The 21402-nt window shown below is 39.4% G+C and overlaps 1 protein-coding gene across 11 annotated transcripts in view; it reads left to right on the top strand.

The window, feature by feature from the left end:
- Positions 1–21402, top strand: part of GAB1 (GRB2 associated binding protein 1) — a 93998-nt gene that overhangs the window by 59045 nt on the left and 13551 nt on the right. For 10 of the 11 annotated variants that reach the window (XM_042051912.1, XM_042051914.1, XM_042051909.1 and 7 more), the window contains exons 3-6: positions 7322–7535; positions 12776–13377; positions 15206–15291; positions 15498–15801. In XM_042051912.1, the coding sequence (XP_041907846.1) occupies positions 7322–7535; positions 12776–13377; positions 15206–15291; positions 15498–15801 (1206 nt within the window). The remainder of the gene's footprint in view (positions 1–7321; positions 7536–12775; positions 13378–15205; positions 15292–15497; positions 15802–21402) is intronic. The other variant, XM_042051908.1, reaches the window with a different exon arrangement.

The raw sequence follows: 21402 nt of genomic DNA, 5'->3' as shown, positions 1-21402 counted from the left end.
GCTGTGAAAGCCCTTCCCCAGAATTTAGTGGATGAATATTTTATATGTGATCCAACTCCATGTTTCTGTAATTTAGTGAATTGTGTGCTTGGCAGAGCAGGGGAAAGAGGAAATGATCTTACTATATGCAAGCATGTTACTTGCATGAATTCATTTGAATAAATATAGAAATAGCAAAATAAACCAGAAGAAATAACAAGGTAGAGCAGAAGAGGGAAAAAGGGAAGAACAAGACGTTGAAATCTACAATTACATTTACACAAATAATAAAATGTGGTGAAAAAAGTTTCTGTCATCCTAAGGACCATACTTTGAAGGAGCTGCAGCTTGCTTCACACGCGATGCTTTCAAAGTTTCTGTTCAGGCTGCTGCTATCTGGTGTATGCCCTCATACCTTTCTGCCTTCGAAACAATACGAGTATTTTTGGGTAACCATGCTTTTTTAAAATGATGTTCTGATAATCTGTGCACTGCAGGTTGATCACAGCTTGGATGCAATACCAGAGACTGACAGGATGAACATAACTTCACCTTCCCATCCTGATTCCTTGTCTTTGATAAATAAATAGAGGTTGTTGTAGGTGTTTAGGGTGCCCTTCCTGCATGAAGGGTCTGCCTGTAAGAAATAAAAAATGTTCTTCTTTGACAGCTTTAACAAGTGGCTGACAGGGGCTGGCACACTTGGCAAATCAAAATTGCCATCCCAATAGCATATGTTGAATATTCGAGACCTTGGTCATTAAAAGGCTCAAAAGTGAGGAGAAATAGCTGACCTTTTAGATGAAGGAAGGAAGGCTCTGGAGTACTATAAAGAGAAGTGCAATGACTGAGTAATAAGCTTAAAAAATATTTGCAACAAGTTTGCACTATGGAGATGATGTACTTAATGAAGAGTTGAGGTGTTTTTGTATCTCTCTGATATGATTAACTAGAAAGAATTGTTGGCTCAAAGGTGACATGCCAGAAGTATGGGTGACTGATGACCTGGATTGCAGTAAAAAAGAACACAAAAGAACTGAGTTAAGCATATAAGAGAAATGCTCCAGAGATGGGTTGTGGGTCTGTTGTCACAGAATTGAGGCAGTAGGTTTAGAAGGAACAGGGGCATAAAGGCATCTCTTTTGTGAGGGCTTTTTTGATTGCTTACTTTGAGTAAGTGACATTTGGGGGATAATGGCTACTGAGACATACAAATATGATTTTCTTTAAAGGTGAAATTACTGAGAGGAAGGTGATGATAGACTGTGAAGAATGAATACATGTTAGAGATTTCTGGCAAAATTTAATAGGAGTAATCAAGGGTTTGATAGAGCTGGTAGCTGGTGGCTTGAGCTGAGTAAAAGGAGGCAAAGCTGAGATGATCATTGCCTGTTATCCAAAGGAGAAAGAGAAGACAGCAGACAGGACTAGGATATCTTCTGCTTCAGATGATGTGGTAAAAGTACAGGTGGTTAAGTGAGATGATGATGATGAATAGAGCACAAAATCTGCAAGGGTAGGTCTTCCCTTGTGAGATGTGAGGAAAAAATACATATAATTTAAAAATAATTTACTATCGGGGTATGATCAGAATCTTAATCTTGAGCGTTTGAGGTCATTATCTTAAGCTGACAGCTGCATGTTACAGAAGTTCACATGGAAGGTGATTCTGCTCTTCCTTGAAAAATAGACTGAATCTATTATGCCTAGGTAATTAATTTTCTCTGGTTCCTGCTGGACACCTCTTGTACTATTAACATTACTTGAGTCACTGGGAGAAGGGTTGGAAAGGTGTTTTGCAGGTTACTGTCGCTCAAGCCGTGAGGTGCTTGGAGGCAGCACATGGATTGATGGAAGCCTCTGGAACACAGAGATTCCTACAGCCCAGGCACCAAGCTGGAACCCCAGCTGGGAAAAGTCACCATGTGGTCAGAGCACCAGGCTGTGCCTAGGAAAGCTCTGGGCCTTTTCAGTGAAGAAAAAGAATTCCCAAGCTTTTTAATGTGGTGGGCTGCACTGTTTCTCTTCACGAGCACTTACAGAAGTTAGTCTATAACAGGACTCCTTGATTATTTTTCCTGTGTCACCCAGCCTGTGTACCATCTGAAGATGGGGAGAACAGGCTACAGATGTTTCTCTTATTTCTCCTTTTAAATGAATAGTCTTCAAAAGAAAATTACAGGTGGAGAGGGGGAGTCAATTCTGAGTGCAAACGCTTTTGGTATTTTCAAATTTTAAATGGGTAACCAAAAGTGCAGCTTAAAATTACATATGAACTGCAGATAGTAAGTACTAAATTTCAGATGTTAACTCTGAAAGCTGGAAACACTTCAGTGTGTGATGGAACCTGGAACAGTTGGTTGTGTTTCTGGTTCAGATGGAGGAGGCAGGGTTGCCCTGGGCATAATGTACAGTGCTGAGTTCCTCATTCCTTAAATAGGGTATCATGTTCATCTTCAGAAAGAGAGAGATACTGTGAGATTATATTAAACTAAGAAAACAAACCTATGAAATGCACAGGAACTTTTTATTAGAGCATTATAAAAGACTTTCTCTGGGTGTAGCAGAAAGGTTCAGTATTGAGCTTTACTGCATAGATTTCATATTGATGCCAAGCTGATCACTTAATGCCAAAACCCAAACCCAGGCTCGTGTGTCTGTGCCCCTTCTGGGCTGGATCTGGCTCTCATCTGTTGAGGTAATGTGTGAAAAGAGAAAGCACCCACCAGCATACACGTCCTTGTGCTCTGTGCATGCACATGTGGCCCTTTGATTCCAGGATCTCTCAAACAAAGAAGTTCTTTTAAGGTTTCAGCTGAAGTTATGAAGTTTGGTTTTTTTAAATTATGGCTCTTACTATTGTATCTGTAAATTTTTGCACGAAGTTATTGCTCTGGTATTTTGTTGGCCACTGGTTATAACACCTGCATTATAGTAAGTGGATTGAATGAAACATCTCAGAAGAATAGAAGAATCATGCCATTGCACATCTGTTGCTGATTCACTGTTGCAATGGGAAAATCCCATTTCTGTTCTCATATTTCTACCTACAATGTGCAAAGAATGCATTTTCTTACTTTGATTGCAATTTTGACATTTAAAGAAATGCTTGCTGTAATGAGGCCTCTGTGTTTGTTCACTATGAGAACATTGCCAGTTTTTGCATAATTAGATATTAAGTGACTGTATATCATAGTGTAGAAAACAATTTAATTTTTGCTTTCATTAAAAAAAATACCAAAAAAATCCAAACCAAAATACAAACCCAATCCTAAATGGAAACTCCCACACTCAGATCTTTTTCTAGGTTGCATGCAAAGCACAGATATATAGGAACTGGTGGAATAAAGAAACTTTATATAGCTAAGAAGGAAGAAAGAGAAGCCTTTTATTATTCTTGTTCAGAAAATGCTCCTTTTATCTCATTAATTTTATATGATACGAAAATAGTTATGAGGAAAAAAGTATAAATTCTAGTGAAGATGAAGCCTATAACTGCTCTTAAGAAGCCAACTGAGAAAAGATAAAACTCTTGCCCTGTTTTGAGAAAGCTGCTTGTTCTAGCTGTACTGAATGCAGGAATTATAAAAACAAAATAGGATTCTTGTTAGACTCATTTGCATGTTAAATATTCTGGCTGTTTTTCCAGCTCCCAGTTATTTCAAAGCAGTCCGAGTGTCTGAGTTCTGGGAACAAACCAAATTACTTACAACGCTCTTTGGTGTGCAGATGACCCCTTCCCTAAAAATCTGCTAGTCCAAAGTGGAGCAAGTTGACGATTGTACTCTTTGAAATCATAATAGGCTGCTAGGAGAGAAACTTTCCTTCATATCAGCTTCAGAGTACGTGGCTGAAGAGAATATTTGAGAGGGTGCAGATAGCCAAACAGCCTTCATTTGCTCGGTGATGAAAGCTTTAACATTACTGCTTCCCTTGTAGGCAAATTTGAAATGGCATCAATGCATATAGATAATCTGAAGTGCTTTAGACCAAGTTCAGTTTCTCTTTAAATCAGGCATTAGCCCACACTATTTAACACATAGAAAATGCCTGTATGAGGATGTTTCACATCAGAAAGTTGGTATTTTAATAGTTAATGGTCTATACACTGAAAAAACCCCAATACTCAACCAAACCACACAAACCCCAGACTCAAACAAACCCCACACAGATCTGTAGGAGGATCAGGGATTTTATCAAGCATAATCTGTGTCAAAATAAATGAGGCAACTCATCAGAAGGAAAGTGTCCCTAATGATCCATTAACATTAATGGGCTCCAAATCCTTGCTCAGAGAACAGATCATAAACCTTCCAGACAGCTGGACAGCATCACCTTTAATATTCAGTAACAATTGAAAGGGAAAGGTTAGGATAGGAACAGAATGAATCATTGTTATGTCTTTGTAAATCAGAAAGTGTGCCCCAGACTTTTTTTTTTGTGCTTTGTATGCAGTAGTTAGTTTCCCTTCTCAGGAAAAAAAAAAAGTAGCAGAGCTAGGAAAGGTGAGGGTAAAGGGAAACCTGAGGTGCAATGAAATGGCTTCTGCACCAGGAAAAATTTAAGCAGCACCAACTCAGCAAAAACTACCACAAAGTTGTGTAAAGTTGGGAATGGGAATTATGAGTAGGAGGCAATTGTTCACTGTTTCTCTGAAGATGGGAGCTGAAATGTATCAAGTGAAGCTATGAGGCAGCAGGTCTAAAAGGAAGTGGGTTTTCATGTTGTGTGAAATAAGGTGTGAACCTCACTGGCACAGGATGGTAGTAAAGGTAAAAATTATAAAGACACTCAAAGAAATAGGAGAAATTCAGAGAACAGTGTGTCAGAGGCTGGTCAGCAGAGGCTGTGGAAGCAGCCTCTGCCTTGGGGTGCCCCAGAAGCTGGAGGAGTACATCAGACTTGGTGGATACATTGGTCCTCTTTCAAAGTTCTTGATTTGATTTTTGCCTGGAAAGTTACCCTTGAGTCTTGCTGCTCTTCCTGGGAATGCTAGTGCATGGTCTGTTTAATTGCATCAGGTCACGTAGGCATCTTACTGTGTACCTGTTGGGCTCTCCTGACTGCATGAGGGCTGACTGACACACCCATCTTCCCTGGAAGCCCCAGGGATATCCTGTTTGATTTCTTTTTTCCCCTCGTGTGAACTTGGCACCGAGCAGTTCCAATGACATGAAGGTTGGTGTAGCCAGGGACCAGGAATGGGGTGGGGACTGTGCCACAGGGAAGCTCTTGAGGATCTCATCTCTAAGTGTGGTCAAAGAATGACGTATTTGGCAGGAAACCTTTCTTCCACACTCTTACTGGTGCATAAATTTACTTGTGTTCCTCAGTTAGGCAGGGGACAGGGCAGAGAGCTGCTTGTCTTTTCTCCCACTACCACTTTTCCAGGAACAAGAAGTACATTCCTGGTAGATCTACTCAGGCGCTTCCCTTTTCCTGCTGTCGAACCCCAGCAACAGGGAAATCAAGAAACATTAGTAGGTGCCTCAAAAAGGCTCCTTCAAGCTCTTGAATTTCCTAAATGATAGAAAGCTGTTCATGTTTTGTATTTCAGCCTGTAGAAAATAAACTGCTTTTTTAGTAGCTTTTGCATCCAAATACTGTTGTATTTGAAAGGGAGAAAGAAGTGACTCTAGAGTATACATAAATAGGAAGAGCATAGGAATTATAAAGACAAGGGTATTTAAGTAAACATTGACTATTTTAAGTAACACTTCTCAGGGAACAATTAATGTAATGAATTTTATATTTTTTCCTCCATTTTTCTAAACCATAGGACATGGTCAGGAATTTTCAGGAATATATGTTTCAAGAAATGTAATGTGTAAAGATTTTATGAAGTATAAACATCTCTATACTATTATTTATCTGACCTGGGTGCATCCATTTATTTTTATGTGTGTGATCCCTGGATACAGTCTGGTTTTTCCTTTCTTCTGCTAACTAGTTTGATGAATAGGTCAGCCACAACCCTTCATAATAACTTTTTTTAGGCTATCCTACCTTTTCAGGTAGGTTGAGTTGAGGAATTTTCATACACCTAGACTCTTCCACCCACATGGGTGTGGTGGGATTTAATTTCTGAGCCTGTTTAGGTACCATGGGAGTTCAAAGCAACTGCTGCTATTTCTATTTCCACGTCTAAATCACTTGAACCTGGCGTACACAGAACTGGAAGCAGGAGGGCTGTGTTCTGGGCTGCTCATCTGGTTTTTCCCAGGGTAGTGCTGGGAAGCAGAAGCTGAATGAAGCTACTTTGTAGTGCATAGTTGGCCTGTAAGCCTGGCAGGAGCAGGAGCATTGGATAATTATATGTTCATTTAAACAATGCTAATAATCAGCGTCCATTCTTGGGATGAGCAAATTGGAACGTACAATGAGTTGCAAGTACAAGGGAGCCTTGATAATTGGGAAATGGTTTGCTTAATTATGTTGTTCTTCGTTAATGTGTCATTAAAACAATGAAAAAGTCAAATGATTATTTAACGTTGTGTGGTGTCGATATTTTCTAGTCTCCCAGATAATTTAATAGTCTGGATACATGTATTTGGAAGGAAAAAAGTTACTTTAGAATATACATGGATCGGAAGTAGATAAGAATTAGAAAGATAAGGTTATTTTAAAAAAACCTCACAGTACACCTCTTCTCCCCCCAGCCCAAAAGAAAGCCAAACTAAGCCAAAACAAAACAAGAAGAGAAAACCAAAACCAAACCCAGCCACAACTGCTTCAATTATTGCACAACAATAAATACTTAGGGTTGTAATCAGGGGGCTTAGTGGAACTTGTTACCTGTTGTACCTTTGCAATATTTTTGTAGTTGTAAGGGATCTTTCATTGCAAAAGCCGCACTTTTCCTGTTGATTTTCAGATATTGAGAGTGGCCAGGTCTTGCCTGGTGACTAATCTCAAACACTGAAGTGACCTTGGTCAAAAAGGAAAGAATACTTGTAACTGCTGACTCAGGTTGCCATATTCAAGTAATAACTTATGGGCCTTTGTCTGCTCTTGATTAAGACAACAGATTTGTGGTTTTAGCTGTATTACTGCAGCTGTCAGCATCTTTGTTCTTTCTGTGGCCAGAAAGCGGGTTAAATAAGTCATTAAATAAGGCAGAACCGCCATTTCCAAGGCTTACTTAAGAAATTGATTGCAGTTTGAAAATACAAAGATTAAAATATGAATATAAATACCCTGAAACAAATGTTAGCATCCAGATGTTCTCACGTCCATCAATTTCACAAATTTGAACTAAAACCCATCCTCTCTTAATAATTCTCTTAATGTTGAAAAACTACTTCTTCATAGTGTAAAGAATTCTTTGCTTATGTGTTTGCAGATGCTGTGAAGCCACCAGTTAGTTCTTTACAACCATCTGCTGAGTTACCCTTGCCCATCAACACTTCACCGCCTTCCATGCAAGCAGAATCTTCCCTTCCTTCTCCGTATCGGCTTATTAACGTCCCCCCTCTGGAGTCTTCCTCTGGTCAAGAAGATCCTCAAGACTACTTACTGCTAATAAACTGTCAAAGTAAAAAACCTGAACCTATGAGGTAGGTGACTTTTGTTTCTTAATAACACTTGTTTGTATTACAGGCCAAGAATGTTTGTGCTAAAAGCATTCTTTTATTGCCGAGCCACTGAGCATTTGGATGCACATGATCTACTTGGGGAAGCTGCCTGTAACTTTTCCTTCTTTTCTTTCCATGCATTAAACCTTTTCCTGCAATAGTAAGTTTTTGATCAGTGCTAGATCCATATTGCATTCTCCAAAAGTGTGGACTGCAATTGCCACCAGAAGTATCACAGTAATGCAGCAATCCAAGCATTTCATTGTAGCTTGGAGTGGTGCATGGCACAGAGCAGAGAAGTACCCTTTCTTTAGCCACAATCTGGTGTGCTTAGTCTAGTCTAGGACTAGAAAAAGCTGGATGAATTTAGCCTTTCTCCCTCCTGGCATTTGGTGGCCCAGTTTTGCCGGTTAAGGCTTTCATGGAAGGGGTTTTAAAAACATGCTGATTTTATTATCACCGGCAAGGTTACCACATCACTGAGTACCGTGATCTTCAAGAGGTATTTGTTTACTATTACTAGCATGGGTCAGACTCTTAAACAAGAAAAAAGCCAATTATTTTATGATAACTAAGAATGCAGAGGCTGAAACCACTCAGCTTCCATATCCATTTCAGCTTTTTCCAAATAACAGATATATAAAAGGAAGCTCAAATAAGCTTTATTTTTTACTGAATAAAGAGTACCTACACAGTCAGTTCTTTAAAGAAGTGTGCAATAGGAAATTTGAAGGAAAAATTTAGAACTTCTACCGAATTGAATCTCTATTTATTTCTCCAACTGCTACTTCTAACTTAAATAAATGTACAGCACCTCCTGCATAGGAGGATATGATATTCATAGAAGCTGCCTGGGAAATATCACTGTGGTTTGCCAGAATGGATCATGGTGGCCATTCCTAGAGCAGGCTACCTAGGGACATACTGGAATCTGTCCTCTTTTAAAAAAATGGTTTAAAAGAACCACAAATTAACTTGACTGGACAAGCTCCTGAGGAGCCTTACCTGATTTTGAAGGGTTTGCTTAGAGGTATTGGAAAAGCTCAGCAGATAGTGTCCAGAGGTCCTTTCCAGCCTTGAGCATTCTGTAGGAGAACCTTATAAATCCCTCTGGCAAGCTTCTTTTCTGCAGTAATTTCAAATAAAATCTGCTGGGGTACTTCCAGAAAAATAAACAAAACATACTCTTTTTGTGATTACAGACAAGTACGTGGAAGGCTGAGGAAAGCTTCCTTTGAGAGTGTTTTCATGAGCATTTCTCATGCTTCCTTAGGCCATGCCTTTTAGTGGCAGTGCCTTCTGCATCAACACCTTGATGCTCTGCCAGTTTTCCTGTGCCATGTGTTCTGCGCTCCCTTGGCATCTTTATCTTGCTCTGTTGTGCCTGAGGAGTTTCCGGCTCCATTTACTGATGATTATGTGGTAGAAAAGTATCCACCCTTTACAGTCTTCCTTCTAAAACAAGGGAATGCGCCTGCAGTTCCCCCAGAGTATGGAATGTGCAGGTTACAGGCAGCATGGTGTGCCCCAGGACCTCCTGCAGGAGAAGGGGAAACCCAGTGTTAAAGGTTTCAGTGTTTAGTGATGTTGAGAGGCTGATAGGGCCCAGGAGGTATGTCAGTGTTCCTGCCAAAAGCTTTTAAGTTTGGTTTCACTTCCAGAGCAGCTTGGCAGAGAAATTGACTTGGATTTCAGTGCCCTGCCCCATCAGAAATGTGTCTGAGTGCCCGTTTCCTTCTGAGAGGGACAGGCTCAGCAGAGTTTTACCACCACAGCATGAAGGTGTTTTTAGGAATTATGAAGGTTGGGATGTGTAATTGACTTTCTGACCTGACTTCCACAGTTATGTGATGTGTGGGTTAAGTAGCGACTGAGGAGACCATAGAAGGGGGCACAAAATATGGCAAAGTACAGAGTCCCTGATTAGCCTGCAAAATTTCTCAAGGAAGTCACTGGTGACACAAGGAAGAAGGTACAGGGCAAGGCAAAAAGTCCAATGGAGATACAATGCCTAGAGAACTGAAAGAACTGAACAAAATCTTTGGGAGTTTAGAGATTGTTTAAATAAATGATGGTTTTGTAGGAATATTTGAAGACATTGGCATTGCGATCACTTGGATATTATATGGGCTTAGTTTATTTTATGTAACTAAATAGCTGTGTCCTTTCATTAAAAAAGGCTGTAGTAATGAACATTCAGAATAACAGTCTTACTGGACTTTCAGTTCCACCTAAAAGGACTGCCTATGTTTTATGTCTGATAAAGTGGGTAAGCTGCTGGATTTGGACCACAGCATAGAGCATATAGACATTTTCCTATAGAATGAGAGCTTCGTGTATCTGTGTAGCACATTACTAAGATGATTTGTAAGAGTGGACTCTACCCCAGTCCACATCCTTACAGGCAAAGAAAGAAAACCAAATGGCTGCATCATTTTCCTATTAATTTCCAGGCTTGTAACAATTTATCTGTGTATTTCATACAGAGTTGGTGTAAAGTGCAAGGCTTAATAGCTGTATTTAAACAGGCAGCTACTGTTACTTAAATGGTGATTTCTATGATGTTTTCCCTTTAGACTTAAAAGTGTCCAATATGCAGAGGGAACATTTTCTATTCTGATTCTGCATGTTACTTTACAGGTAATCTGGGAACCATTGATTTTTATTTCAAGGCTTTGAGGTTCTTTTATCGGTGAGAGGAGTAACTGTGAAACATAGAAGTATCTGAGTTGCCTCTTTGGGATTTCTGAGGACTGTAGTGTTTCAGACAGCATTCATTACAGTGTCACAGAGTGCACCACATGCTGTTGTGAGAATGCCTTGGATGCAGCAATTGCAGCTGTAACAATCATGCAGTATTTCATCTAAAATAGTTTTATGCTCTAATCGCTGCTGACTTGAGAAAGAACATTGTTTCACTGTAGCATTTAGTGAGATTTTTAAGGTTTGTATTTGAATCCTAGATAAGAAAATGCAGCCAAACACTACTTCCAAATCCCTTATTGTTCTGGCTCATTCGAGAGGTGTATTGAAATACTAAATGCTGTCTTCCTCATCTTTCCTATGTGTATGAACCAGCCAAGGGTCACCCTTTCTCTCAGAAGAAGGGCAGGAATACCTGCTATTAGAAGACTTTGAAAGTAAAAAGATTCCACTGCAGTGAGTGAACAGTAGCCATTCTTGGAACACGTGTGAGAAATTAATCAGAGAGCCATTAACTTGCCTGAAATTATTGTTTGTTTGAGACTCGTCTTGCATGGTGTTCTGTGAGTTTTAACAGAAAAACTATGTAACTTTGGCTTCCATTTTCTGAAAAGAGAGAGCTGGTTGTTATTTATTTTTATGTCTATCCTGTTTTTTCTATGCTTTCTTCTCTGTTGGTGTCCCAGATTGCTGGCACACAAAAGCAGTTTTGCTGCCATTTTGTTCATAATATTCTGTTTAATCAGTTATATTGATTCCTGCAGATGGGAAAAGAATCAGCTGAAAAGGATGAGTGGTCAAGTCAGCCCGAACACGTTATTTGCAAAAATGAGATGATTACCCCTCAGACTAAAACACTTTATAAACCTTTTTCCTGGGTCTCTGTTAACAAGTGGTTTTTAGTATGTGGAGGCTGGCTTTTTGCTGGGCTCCCCTTGCCTCACTGCCCCACCTCCTCTCTGTGCACCTTAATGCGCAGTCCTTGTGGATCAACAGGCTGGACAGTTTTCTTTTTTTGGTATGTGGAAAGAGATGTCCAGTCCTAGCACTGAGTAAGGGATAGTTTGGCCACTTACCATAATTTGCTCATATGTGATGCCCATGTGTGATAACACTGAATTCATGTCATAGTCATCCTCTGCTTATAAAGTGAGGAGTTATCATTGTGTTACATCCAGCTTTGCCATTATTTTAAACTGAGGTGTAAAAATGCTTTAATACTTATCGTAATAACCAATGGTTAATGGAATGTTTAAGCCAATTGATTTTTTTATTGAGCTGTACTAAAGGGAAAAATTAAAATTCCTGAAGTACAGAAGTCATTGAAAAAAACCCCAAACCGGGAGTAGTCTGTTCCTGTCAACTATGCACTGTGTGTTTTCAGAATTATACATGGTGTTCTTATCGTGATTAGTGGTTAATGCTGACTTTTGAAAATAGTTAAAATTCAGAGGCTGAATTTCCTGTCTTCATATGCATGTATAACTTAACACAATGGTATGGTATTGAGGTAATGAAAATAGGAAATATCATGGTATGTTTGATCAAAAAGTGTATGGACTTCCTTAACTACACCACTAACATCTCCAGTGTTAGTATTTTGCCACTGTCTTGACTTTCATTTAAGCAAGGAGCCAGACTGATAACAGAATTTGTCTGCCTAGAGCACGGTAAATGGGGGGGTTTACAAAGGAAATAAAATTATTATAAGATGGTTACTTTCCATGTAAGTTTACTGGTAGTGGTTAGTACCAGTACTAATGAGTGCTGTTCTCATAAAAGAATTTCCTGAGAAATCAAAAGTAAATTTCTCTGCAACTTTATCTAACAACACTGCCTTCATTTGCATTCAAGACAAAAGCTCTCTGTTGCACATGCAACCTATGGATTTTTTCTCCTCAAAGAACATACTATTTGCCTCCTATTTATGATCTTATCTCTTATTTCTCTTTTCCTTACGTATTTCAAATGAGTCCTATATGGTCAGTATAACTTCAGGCATGCATTTAGGGGGGTTACAAGCAGTCATATTTTTTCCTCTTAACATTTTGTTCATAAGGATTAGAACTAGCAAGTACTGCAAATCCAAGTATTGAACATCTTATTTTTACCTTTAACAAAGCCAATAAAGTGCTGCTAGTTTGCAGCATGGGTTAAAAAAATAAGAATTAAAAAAACCTCCAGCCCCCAAACAAACTCAGCTTCAAACTGGCATCATGAAAATCACTTGCTTTATGAAACATCAACCTGTTGTGGAGCTGTTGGTAAAGCTCCACAACTGTGCTATGTATTTCACATGCATGGATTTGTATGGATATAGCTACTTAGGGTCCTTAGGTACTACTGTTTGTTTAATAATTAAGTTCCTGCACCTCATTTAAAAAAAATAAAAATAAAAAATTGGAAGACACTGGTTGACTTTTTAGTTGGTTACATGATAAACGTTGTGTTTATGATTTGCAATGTTTATTTTTCTCTATGTGTTCATCAACATTCTAATCTCGCAATCTCACATGTAGATCTCATGGTGACTCTGCAAAATCCAGCTCTTCAGAAACAGACTGCAATGATAACCTGCCCTCCCACAAAAACCCTGCTCCATCAGGGAGCAAGCACATTGTGAACGGCTTCTTCCCGCAGCAGGGCGTCTACGACTCCCCTCCTTCCCGCCCCGTGCTGACGCTGGCAGACTCCAGCCTTTACAACCTGCCTAGGAGTTACTCCCAGGATGTTTTGCCCAAGGCAGCATCTCCATCTGGGACTGATGCAGAAGGAGAGCAGCATGTTTTCAATACCCCGTCAGCAACGTCATTAGACGCACAGATGAGGCACATCTCCATTAGCTATGACATTCCCCCCACACCTGGAGGTACTTATCAGATCCCGCGAACTTTCCCAGAGGGAACATTGTCTCAGACTTCAAAACTGGAGACTATTCCAGACATCCCTCCACCTCGGCCACCCAAACCTCACCAGGCGGCAGATCGCTCTCCTGTGGAAACCTGTAGCATCAGTCGCACTGCTTCCGACACTGACAGCAGCTACTGCATCCCCGCCGCAGGAGCGCCACCCTCGCGCAGTAACACCATTTCAACGGGAGATTTGAATGTCTTCCGGAAAGGTCAGTATTCCATTATTCCATGTGTGGTCCTGCAGAATTTTTGTGTTGAATTATGTGATACGACAGATACGAATGGGCTGAATGATGTGAGGGGCATTTCTAGCCTGTAGGAACAAGTGTGTAGCCCCTCACAAAGTGATCTGTGTTCACAGTGTTTAAAATACGTAAGAAAGAGGAAAGGATATTTTTAAAGGAAACCATCAGAACAGCAAGGCACAGAACATCAGTAAGGGATGCACATTGCACTGTGGCATTCAGCCTTGGCTAAAAATATTTGAAGTTCTAGACATATTTATTTGGTAATGAGCTCATATAACTGAATTCAATACTACCATTATCAGTCTTTCAGAAAGACCAAAGTGAGGTTAGTGAAGGGTGGTCCAGTCTGCAGGAGCTGAAAGTGTTTCATGAAGCTCAGTGGGATATGGTGTATACCCAGAGCTTTGAGATCAACCCTGATTTGATGATCATTGCCACCAGCCTTTCTTTCTGTCCTTGTGATAGATTTGCTTACTGCAGTTTTTAAGTAAAATTAAGGTTGTTCCTTGTGGCCACCTAAACGTTGGTACTCCAGATATGCTGCGTTGTGTATTGTCTTGTTAACCACTCTTGGGCTAAGGGTTCCATTTTCTTTCAGATTTCTGAAGCAGGTGGGTATTACAGTGTTGTTTTTAAAGTGAAATTTTATGCTGGTTAAAGTTGATACTAATGTTAGAGGTGATTTTAAAGGAGAATTGTTTGAAATGAGGGATGAATTCAAGGATTTTAGAGGAGGCAGTATACAGAATAGGTGTGATCATAGAGATGCTCAGATAGTATTGTTCTATTTGTCATTCATTTTGTAGACTGAGTGTAAAATATTGGTGGTTGTTAGTGTTTTAAAATTACAAAGTAACACTATGAAAGATCCTTATTTTGCTTATTTTTTTGCTTATTTATTTTGCTTATTTTCTCAAAGCTGAGATTATCTGCCTCAGGAAAGTAGTCTTTCTGAAAACACTGTTTAAATTTGGTACTTAAGGATAGAGTTGTTTATCTTTCCTCTGTGGTGAAAATCCCAAAAAAACTTCAGAGGTATTTTTCAGGGCAAGGTGGGGATAAACCCCAGAGTTTGCCCAGTTTCTATGCTGGCATCATGAAGAGGGGCGTCCCTGCCACAGGGTAAGGCAGCCTGCTGCCTGCACGGATGAGCAGCACCTGGGAGCCAGGAGTCTCACAAAGACCCCTGTCCAACAAAGAACCAGCCATGGAGCTGAGGACCTGCTTAATGGGGACTGCCAAGATCCAGGACTCCAAAAAGGGAGAGATCTTCGGTTCTGCAGCAGTTCACTCCAACTGAAAGCCCCTGGAGACCACACTGGGGAGCTGAGAAGGGATTCACTTGTTCCTGCAACAGATGGGATCCTGTTGAATCAGCACTTTCCAAGCAAAGGGCATCAGTCAGAAAACCTTTCTCCAGACCTTAAACTGCATCTGCTGTTTGTTTATTTTAGAATAGGTTTTTCATGAGGGCCCAGATTCTCACTCTTACACTAAGTTAGTACACCTGCTCAATTAAAAGATAGACTCTGCTGCTTCTTTAAAAGCAAAAATTCATTTCTCTTTACTTCATGGAAAAACATCACTGTAAGAGCTTCAAGTTGTGACTGATGAGCGCTAAGGTTGTTTGTGAACACAGTCCTCTCAAATATAGATAGGGCCACAGTTTCAGGAGGTGTGTTTGTGTGCTCTCAGAAGCAGACAGTAAATAACAACAGTCTCTGGATACCTGTGCCAAGTGACAGGAACAGGGGTGATAAATAGCCACTTTCTCTTCTTGTTTCTTTAGAAATTAGTTCTCAAGACTGTTATGATATTCCACGAACGTTTCCGAATGACAGATCTAATTCATTGGAGGGCTTCCATAACCACTTTGTAAGTATGACTTGATCTGATGAGAGGCAGCAGTGACAGTGCTTGAATGCTCTTTGTTCCTGAGTAACAAAGCAAGCTGTGCAGTGTTTGTGATTTTTCAGTTTCAATAGAATATATTAATCTGAGTAGATTAGGTTAAAAGACTCATATGATTCACAGCTGATTGCATAACTTATTTTGTTAAAGGAAATATATGTTAATTCTAGAAAAACAGAAGCATGTTGACAGTGGGAAGTGTTTCAAGTGAAGAACTAGATGAAAATTATGTCCCAATGAATCCCAACTCTCCTCCACGACAGCATTCCAGCAGCTTCACTGAACCCATCCAGGAAACAAACTATGTACCAATGATACCAGGCACGTTTGATTTTCCATTATTTGGAAAGCAAGTCCCTCCTCCTGCTCACATGGGTTTCAGGTCCAGCCCAAAAACCCCTCCCAGACGGTCGGTACCTGCTGCAGAATGTGAGCCACCGCCCGTGGATCGGAACCTCAAACCAGACAGAAAAGGTGAGGAAAATGTCCAAGAGAAGCTAATTTTTATCATCTAAGAAAATAACATAGCTCTCTCAACTTCTGATTTGTGGCAAATGATCATGTTTTTAGAAATTATTTGGCAAATGATTTTTATCCCATGAGATAACCAAATCACAGGGGAGCCCTAGGAGTATTTTTAACATTATTAAAACATCACAATAACAATGCCAAATAAAGGCATAAGGTTAGATTTTATTGCTGTAGTTACTAATGAAAAAATGTCACTGAATTCCTAAGATTCAGAAGTGTCTCCTTATATATAGAAGACACTCGTGATGCAGAGAGAGAATACAAAGCATTGGGTAGAACACAAATTTATGGCCATAACAATGCTTGGTACAGGATCAGTACACACACTCATTTTAGAGGGCCCCTTCAAATCTATTCTAAAAAAGTAATCTCTTGGATCTGGTGCATAATGTGTTTATTTTACCTTAAAATAAGGGTTATTTGGGTCACCAGACTTCTTAAGGAACCAAGACAATTGGGTTGCAATGTGTCTATGAGAGATACTTGTATAGAGAATCTCTGATAAATAGATTGGATTTTCCAGTTTCTCTAAAATGTTTTATCAGCCATCTTACTAGAAATACAGGGAAATGCTTAAAGAACTTGTTTCCCTACTAAGTTATTGAGACAAGATAACTTACTTTCTTGTAGAAGAGGGAACTAAAGAACATTAGGTCAAATGTCTGCCCTATTTTGCATTTGAGTAAGTCCTATGTTTAATCTTATGTACTTGAAAAAATTAGTATTTACATTGAGAATGACTGACTTCATTGTGGGAAAGTGTGATGGCAAATATCCAGATGGTCCAAAATATTTGCTAACTAAACCTTTAAATTAGTATTTTTACCACTAAGTGAAAACAGCCTGTAATTAAGGAAAATAGAGTATCACTGTGATAGACGAGCGGTGTGAAATGGAAAGTACCAAGTCTCATTCTGCCTGTCCATCTTCAAAAAGTGAGGCATGGCCTTTTTTAAGACTTTTGGCTCTCTGCTTGTGTTTAATTGTTTCTGTGTTACCAGACAGCAGTTTTGCTTAGTTCTTAAGAAATACTGGACAGGAACAGATTGATGGAAGTTGATACTGGAAAACATTCTCAGAATAAACCGAACTGAACTGATTTAAAATATTTTCCCAGACTGGCTAGTTTGTGTATTTTACTGATAAAATGTTTGACCTTCAAAAGTAATAAATGTATGTGTTGAAAAGCATCTCACTTTTGCTGTTGGCAGCGCAAAGCCACCGCACAGATGTCTGCTGGGGCAGCATCGTTGCTCTTGCATCTTTCTTTTTGGAACTGAATTAGTGTTTCACATTCAGAAAGTGGCATGTAAGGCTCCTGCTTTGCTCCCGTCCTCAAATGCTTTACAGCTAGAAAGACGTATCTAATACCAGGGGAAGGACTTTTAGATGTGCTAACATACCTTCTAATGAGTGTAGAGTTACTGGGTGAAATCTTTGCCTGTAGACTTTTGGAAGATGTTATCACTGTAAAATAATAGAATTGTTTAATATAATTTACAAGAGAAAGTGATTTTAAAGTAAAACTGTCCCTAAAAGTAAATATTGTATAGTAGATGCTTAGGGGCTGAAAAAAAAAGTTTTGTGAATATCTTGAGCTGCCAAGAATGGTCATGATTCTGATTTATCACTGAGGGTTTGGTCTTAGTAACACACACACACCCCCCCGCCTCACTCTAATTTTATCAAATGCACCACTGCGAGTTTTCCATTGTTGTGAAGAGCAGATCTGATGACACATCAGGATGGTGATATATTCCCATTTCAGTAGTTGAGATCTCCACACAACTCCTTCCAGATATACCTTTGGGAAAATAAAACTGCAGGTTCCTTTGGATTCAATTAGATAAAGCCTTTGTTTAAGTGGGCCTTTACTTAACTAAAATAAGTGTGTGCTTTATATTCTTCTGCATTGCTTTTTCAGCTTTCAAGTTCTTGTAGCAGCTTCTATTACCAGTTTGTTTCTGCTTATGTAAATGTACTGCAATGCTCTTCTGCTACAAATTAGTGCACAGAAAGCGTCAGAAAGGCCTGTGTGTTCAATAAACCTTTGGCAGACACAGAAGGGGAGGAAATGGAACATAAAATATTTACCTTCTGGCTATTGCTCCTTTAAATGTTGAGGAGGTTTAATATGCCATTGGTTCAAGAACTTCTGTTGAAGACTACCAGTGCTTCTCCCGAAGATTTCTCTAAAGTACTGCAGAGATCAGATGTGTTGGGAGTAAGGTGTTATGAGGGCACATCTCATGTTCTACCAGAAGAAGCTCCTCTATCTTTTTTTTATTGGTTACAGATTGCTGAAAAAACAGTGTTTGCACTGCCTCCAAGCTTTTTGGAAGCTATTAGAAATACCACCACCACCTTTCACATGAGCATTAGCTTTAGCTCAGTCATGTTCTTGTGGGCCAGGGAGGTTTGTTCCATCCAGTGCTAAAAATGCATTTGATAAAGAAATAATGCAGTGAAGCCAGCACATAAAGAAAGGATACACTGCTTTTTGTTGTCAAATGTATGTGTTTAGCACCTCCTCTGTTTTCCTTTTGTTTAAGGGCTTGCTGCTTACAGGCAGTATAGTTCGACAAGGGTAGAAAATGGAAGGCTCAGTGATGGCAGCGTCTCTGTTCTCCCTTTACTGTTCAGTTTTGCCAACCTGAGATGAAACTGAGACTCACTCCCTTCTGGTTGTGCTGTCTTTGAAGAATAACGTGTCAGGCAGCAAGGATCTGGCAGTCTGTCCATCAGCAGTAGTGACTGTACCATGTAAGCTCTTCACAGTTCTGATATAAGCAACTGACACTCAGGATAGTTTATCAAATCATAAATACTCTCCAAATTGTTCAGAATAGTTACAACTATGCAGAAGTATAGAGAAGTCGTGATTCTGACATAGGTAAACTAAATGTAGGTTATAGGTCTAAAATTCCCTGAAGTATGTGGACATTCTTCTGAGGACTTGTGCAGCCCAGCTGTGAGAGCCTTAGGCTCTTTGATGTCCCCAGTCTGTTTCTTTTTCCACTGGTCTCTAGGAGAGCTTGGTTTCAGAAAATGGGTTAAAAAGTAATAATGAGTAAAAATATCTACAGCCTTGAGATTACAATACAGATTTGTGTAGTTTCATTTCTCTAGCTCACAGCTGCTTCTGTAAATATGGGGAGCTTCCAGTACTTTCTGGAAGTCTTGAAAGTAATTTCAAAACATAGTGTTGGCCTCCTGCCCCAATAACTTGAATCAAAGCACTTTCTTTTTTCTTTAGAGAAGCATACCAAAAGGTAAGTGATGTATTGCTTGGGACAAAACAGAGAGTGTTTGGCAGATGCTTTTCTGCATTCACCTGTAATTGAATGACAAAAATAATCTCTTTTTTAGTTTGGTTTTTTTCAGGGTGCTGTTTCTTTAGTTACATAGGACCATTGGCTATATTAATTTTTGTATTTCTGCTTTTTGGCTGCTTTAGCTTGCCACAGTTGCATGGATGCTAAATTGGAAGTGTGTTTGCTTGTAAAAGGCTTCAAGCAGAAAAAAATATTGCATCCACCCATGCAGCTGGGTCTTACTCCCTGAATTGTTCAAAGACAGTGACTGGTTCTGACACAGAACAAAAGTGACTTTTGTTGTGATGGTGACACACCTTCCTCAAAATACTGTTTGTCCAAGAAGGAGCAGTACAATTAAAGGTGCCCAAATGCAGCGAGGTGAAGGAAGACTCCCTAGACAGACAAGGCAGCAAAGAACAACCAGGTTCTCTTTTCAAGGGAAAAGTTCGTGGTCAAAAATAAAACTAAAAAGGTATGAATTGTTTTTTACCGGCCAGGAGGAAGCATTTCAATGATGCAGCATTTGAGAGATGGGTGTGTCTGTGGACCTCTGGGCGTGACAGTGACCCCCTCCTGCCCCAGGATTTGTTTCCATGGCTAGGGCAGAGGGGTATCTCATCTTAAAACAAGACTTTAAGACCAAACAACTACAAAACCAGTTTGTTGGGGTTTTTTAAATAACTGTTTAGGAGCCATCCAGAACAAGTCCTTATAGCTATATAACACCATCCCATCTGTAAGGTTGAAATCTCTTAAGAAACATGTGCTTGTCATCTTGACTGATAAAATACAGTTTTTCAATATCTGAACCAAAGTGTAAAGTCAACAATGGAATTGGTGATGGGGGAGTTTACTTCCTCAGAATCTCAGTTTGATGCCCAACTTACATTTAATCAGTAACTTCTTTCTTCCGTGTCATAGCATGTTTCTACCAAAGTGGGTTTTTTAAGGTTCTGAAAAGAAATACATGAACAGTGGGCATATGGCTGAATTAACAATTCATGGCCATGATGGAATAAAAATCAAAAGTTAAATCTCATTCATTTGAATATAATATATGAATGGAATGAATGAATGAATGAATAAATATAAATGTCATTTTTGTAAATTTTTTGATCAATAATACTTAAAAGCACTTTTTGGGAGAGTTCTGTTTAGCACAGGTCCTAGTTCAGGGTCATGGGGAGCTGAGATAGAACGATGCCCTCAGGATCACTCAGCAGGTTGCTGACAGAGGCGGTACAGAATTTAGGGTTCCCAGCTGACAGCATGGTACTGTACTTTGCTCCGTTTGTCTTGAATAGCAACTCTATTTGTCCAAATATTGTTAGGGTTTAATTGCATTCAAGATTATTTTGAACAATATTTTCAGTCCTAGTTTTGGGTGGGGCAGCACAGATTATTTTGCTGATAGAAAAAATAACCAATAGTTAGTGTAGTGCATTTGAACTTTTTTTTTTTTTAAGGCTTATGTTTCAACAAAAGTATATCAGCATCTAATCTGAGAGGCTTCCTAAAACTTAAGTCCACATGATTGCCTTTAAAAGAGACCGCTGCTGCTTGGCCCTTGGTAATTTTCAGCCCAGCATGTGGTAAACTTGGATTTAGAGGCAGTGAGTGATGCACACATTTCTTTTCATGCCAAGAAAATACCCAGTTGCAGCTTGAAAACAAGAAAACAAACAAACAAAAGAAACCAAGGGAGAGGAAGAAAATTCTCATGGAGTTGGAAATCGTGATTGTTTTTAAAAATGTTAAAAATCTTATCTGGTTGTTTCTCTCATAGTTTTTTTCTCATTTAATATGTTAAAAGACATAATTTGTGTGGTTAAACCACAAATACGTGGACTGCTTCTAAAAATGTGGCTGTATCTTTGCCACCACTCCTCATGAGCATCTCCCAAATGGATTAACTTCACAGAGAATTCCAGTTTTCTTTATAAAAGAGCCCAGGCCCACTTTGAAAAGGTAATTGTGTACAGAGCCTTCCCATGGCAGGAAGCACCTGCCACATTCTGGTCCCCATAGGACCCACTGTGATGCTTCTGGATGACTGGAATAATCTCCCATTGTTGCAGTGTAGCATGCATGCTCTACAAATCCCAGGCAAAGTAGGTAGTTGTTAAGGAAATTAAGAACCCTCATTAATCATGAAGGTAGTTATAAATAGCCTGATGAACAGTTTCCTTGTTAGGCACTCAAACATGTAAATATTTAAGTTGGACAC

The sequence above is a fragment of the Corvus kubaryi genome, unplaced genomic scaffold, assembly GCF_017639235.1.
Source record: "Corvus kubaryi isolate FWS band 111438036 unplaced genomic scaffold, C.kubaryi_AGA036_p1.0 77, whole genome shotgun sequence".
NCBI lineage: Eukaryota > Metazoa > Chordata > Aves > Passeriformes > Corvidae > Corvus > Corvus kubaryi.
This window is presented reverse-complemented; position numbering and strand designations above follow the sequence as displayed.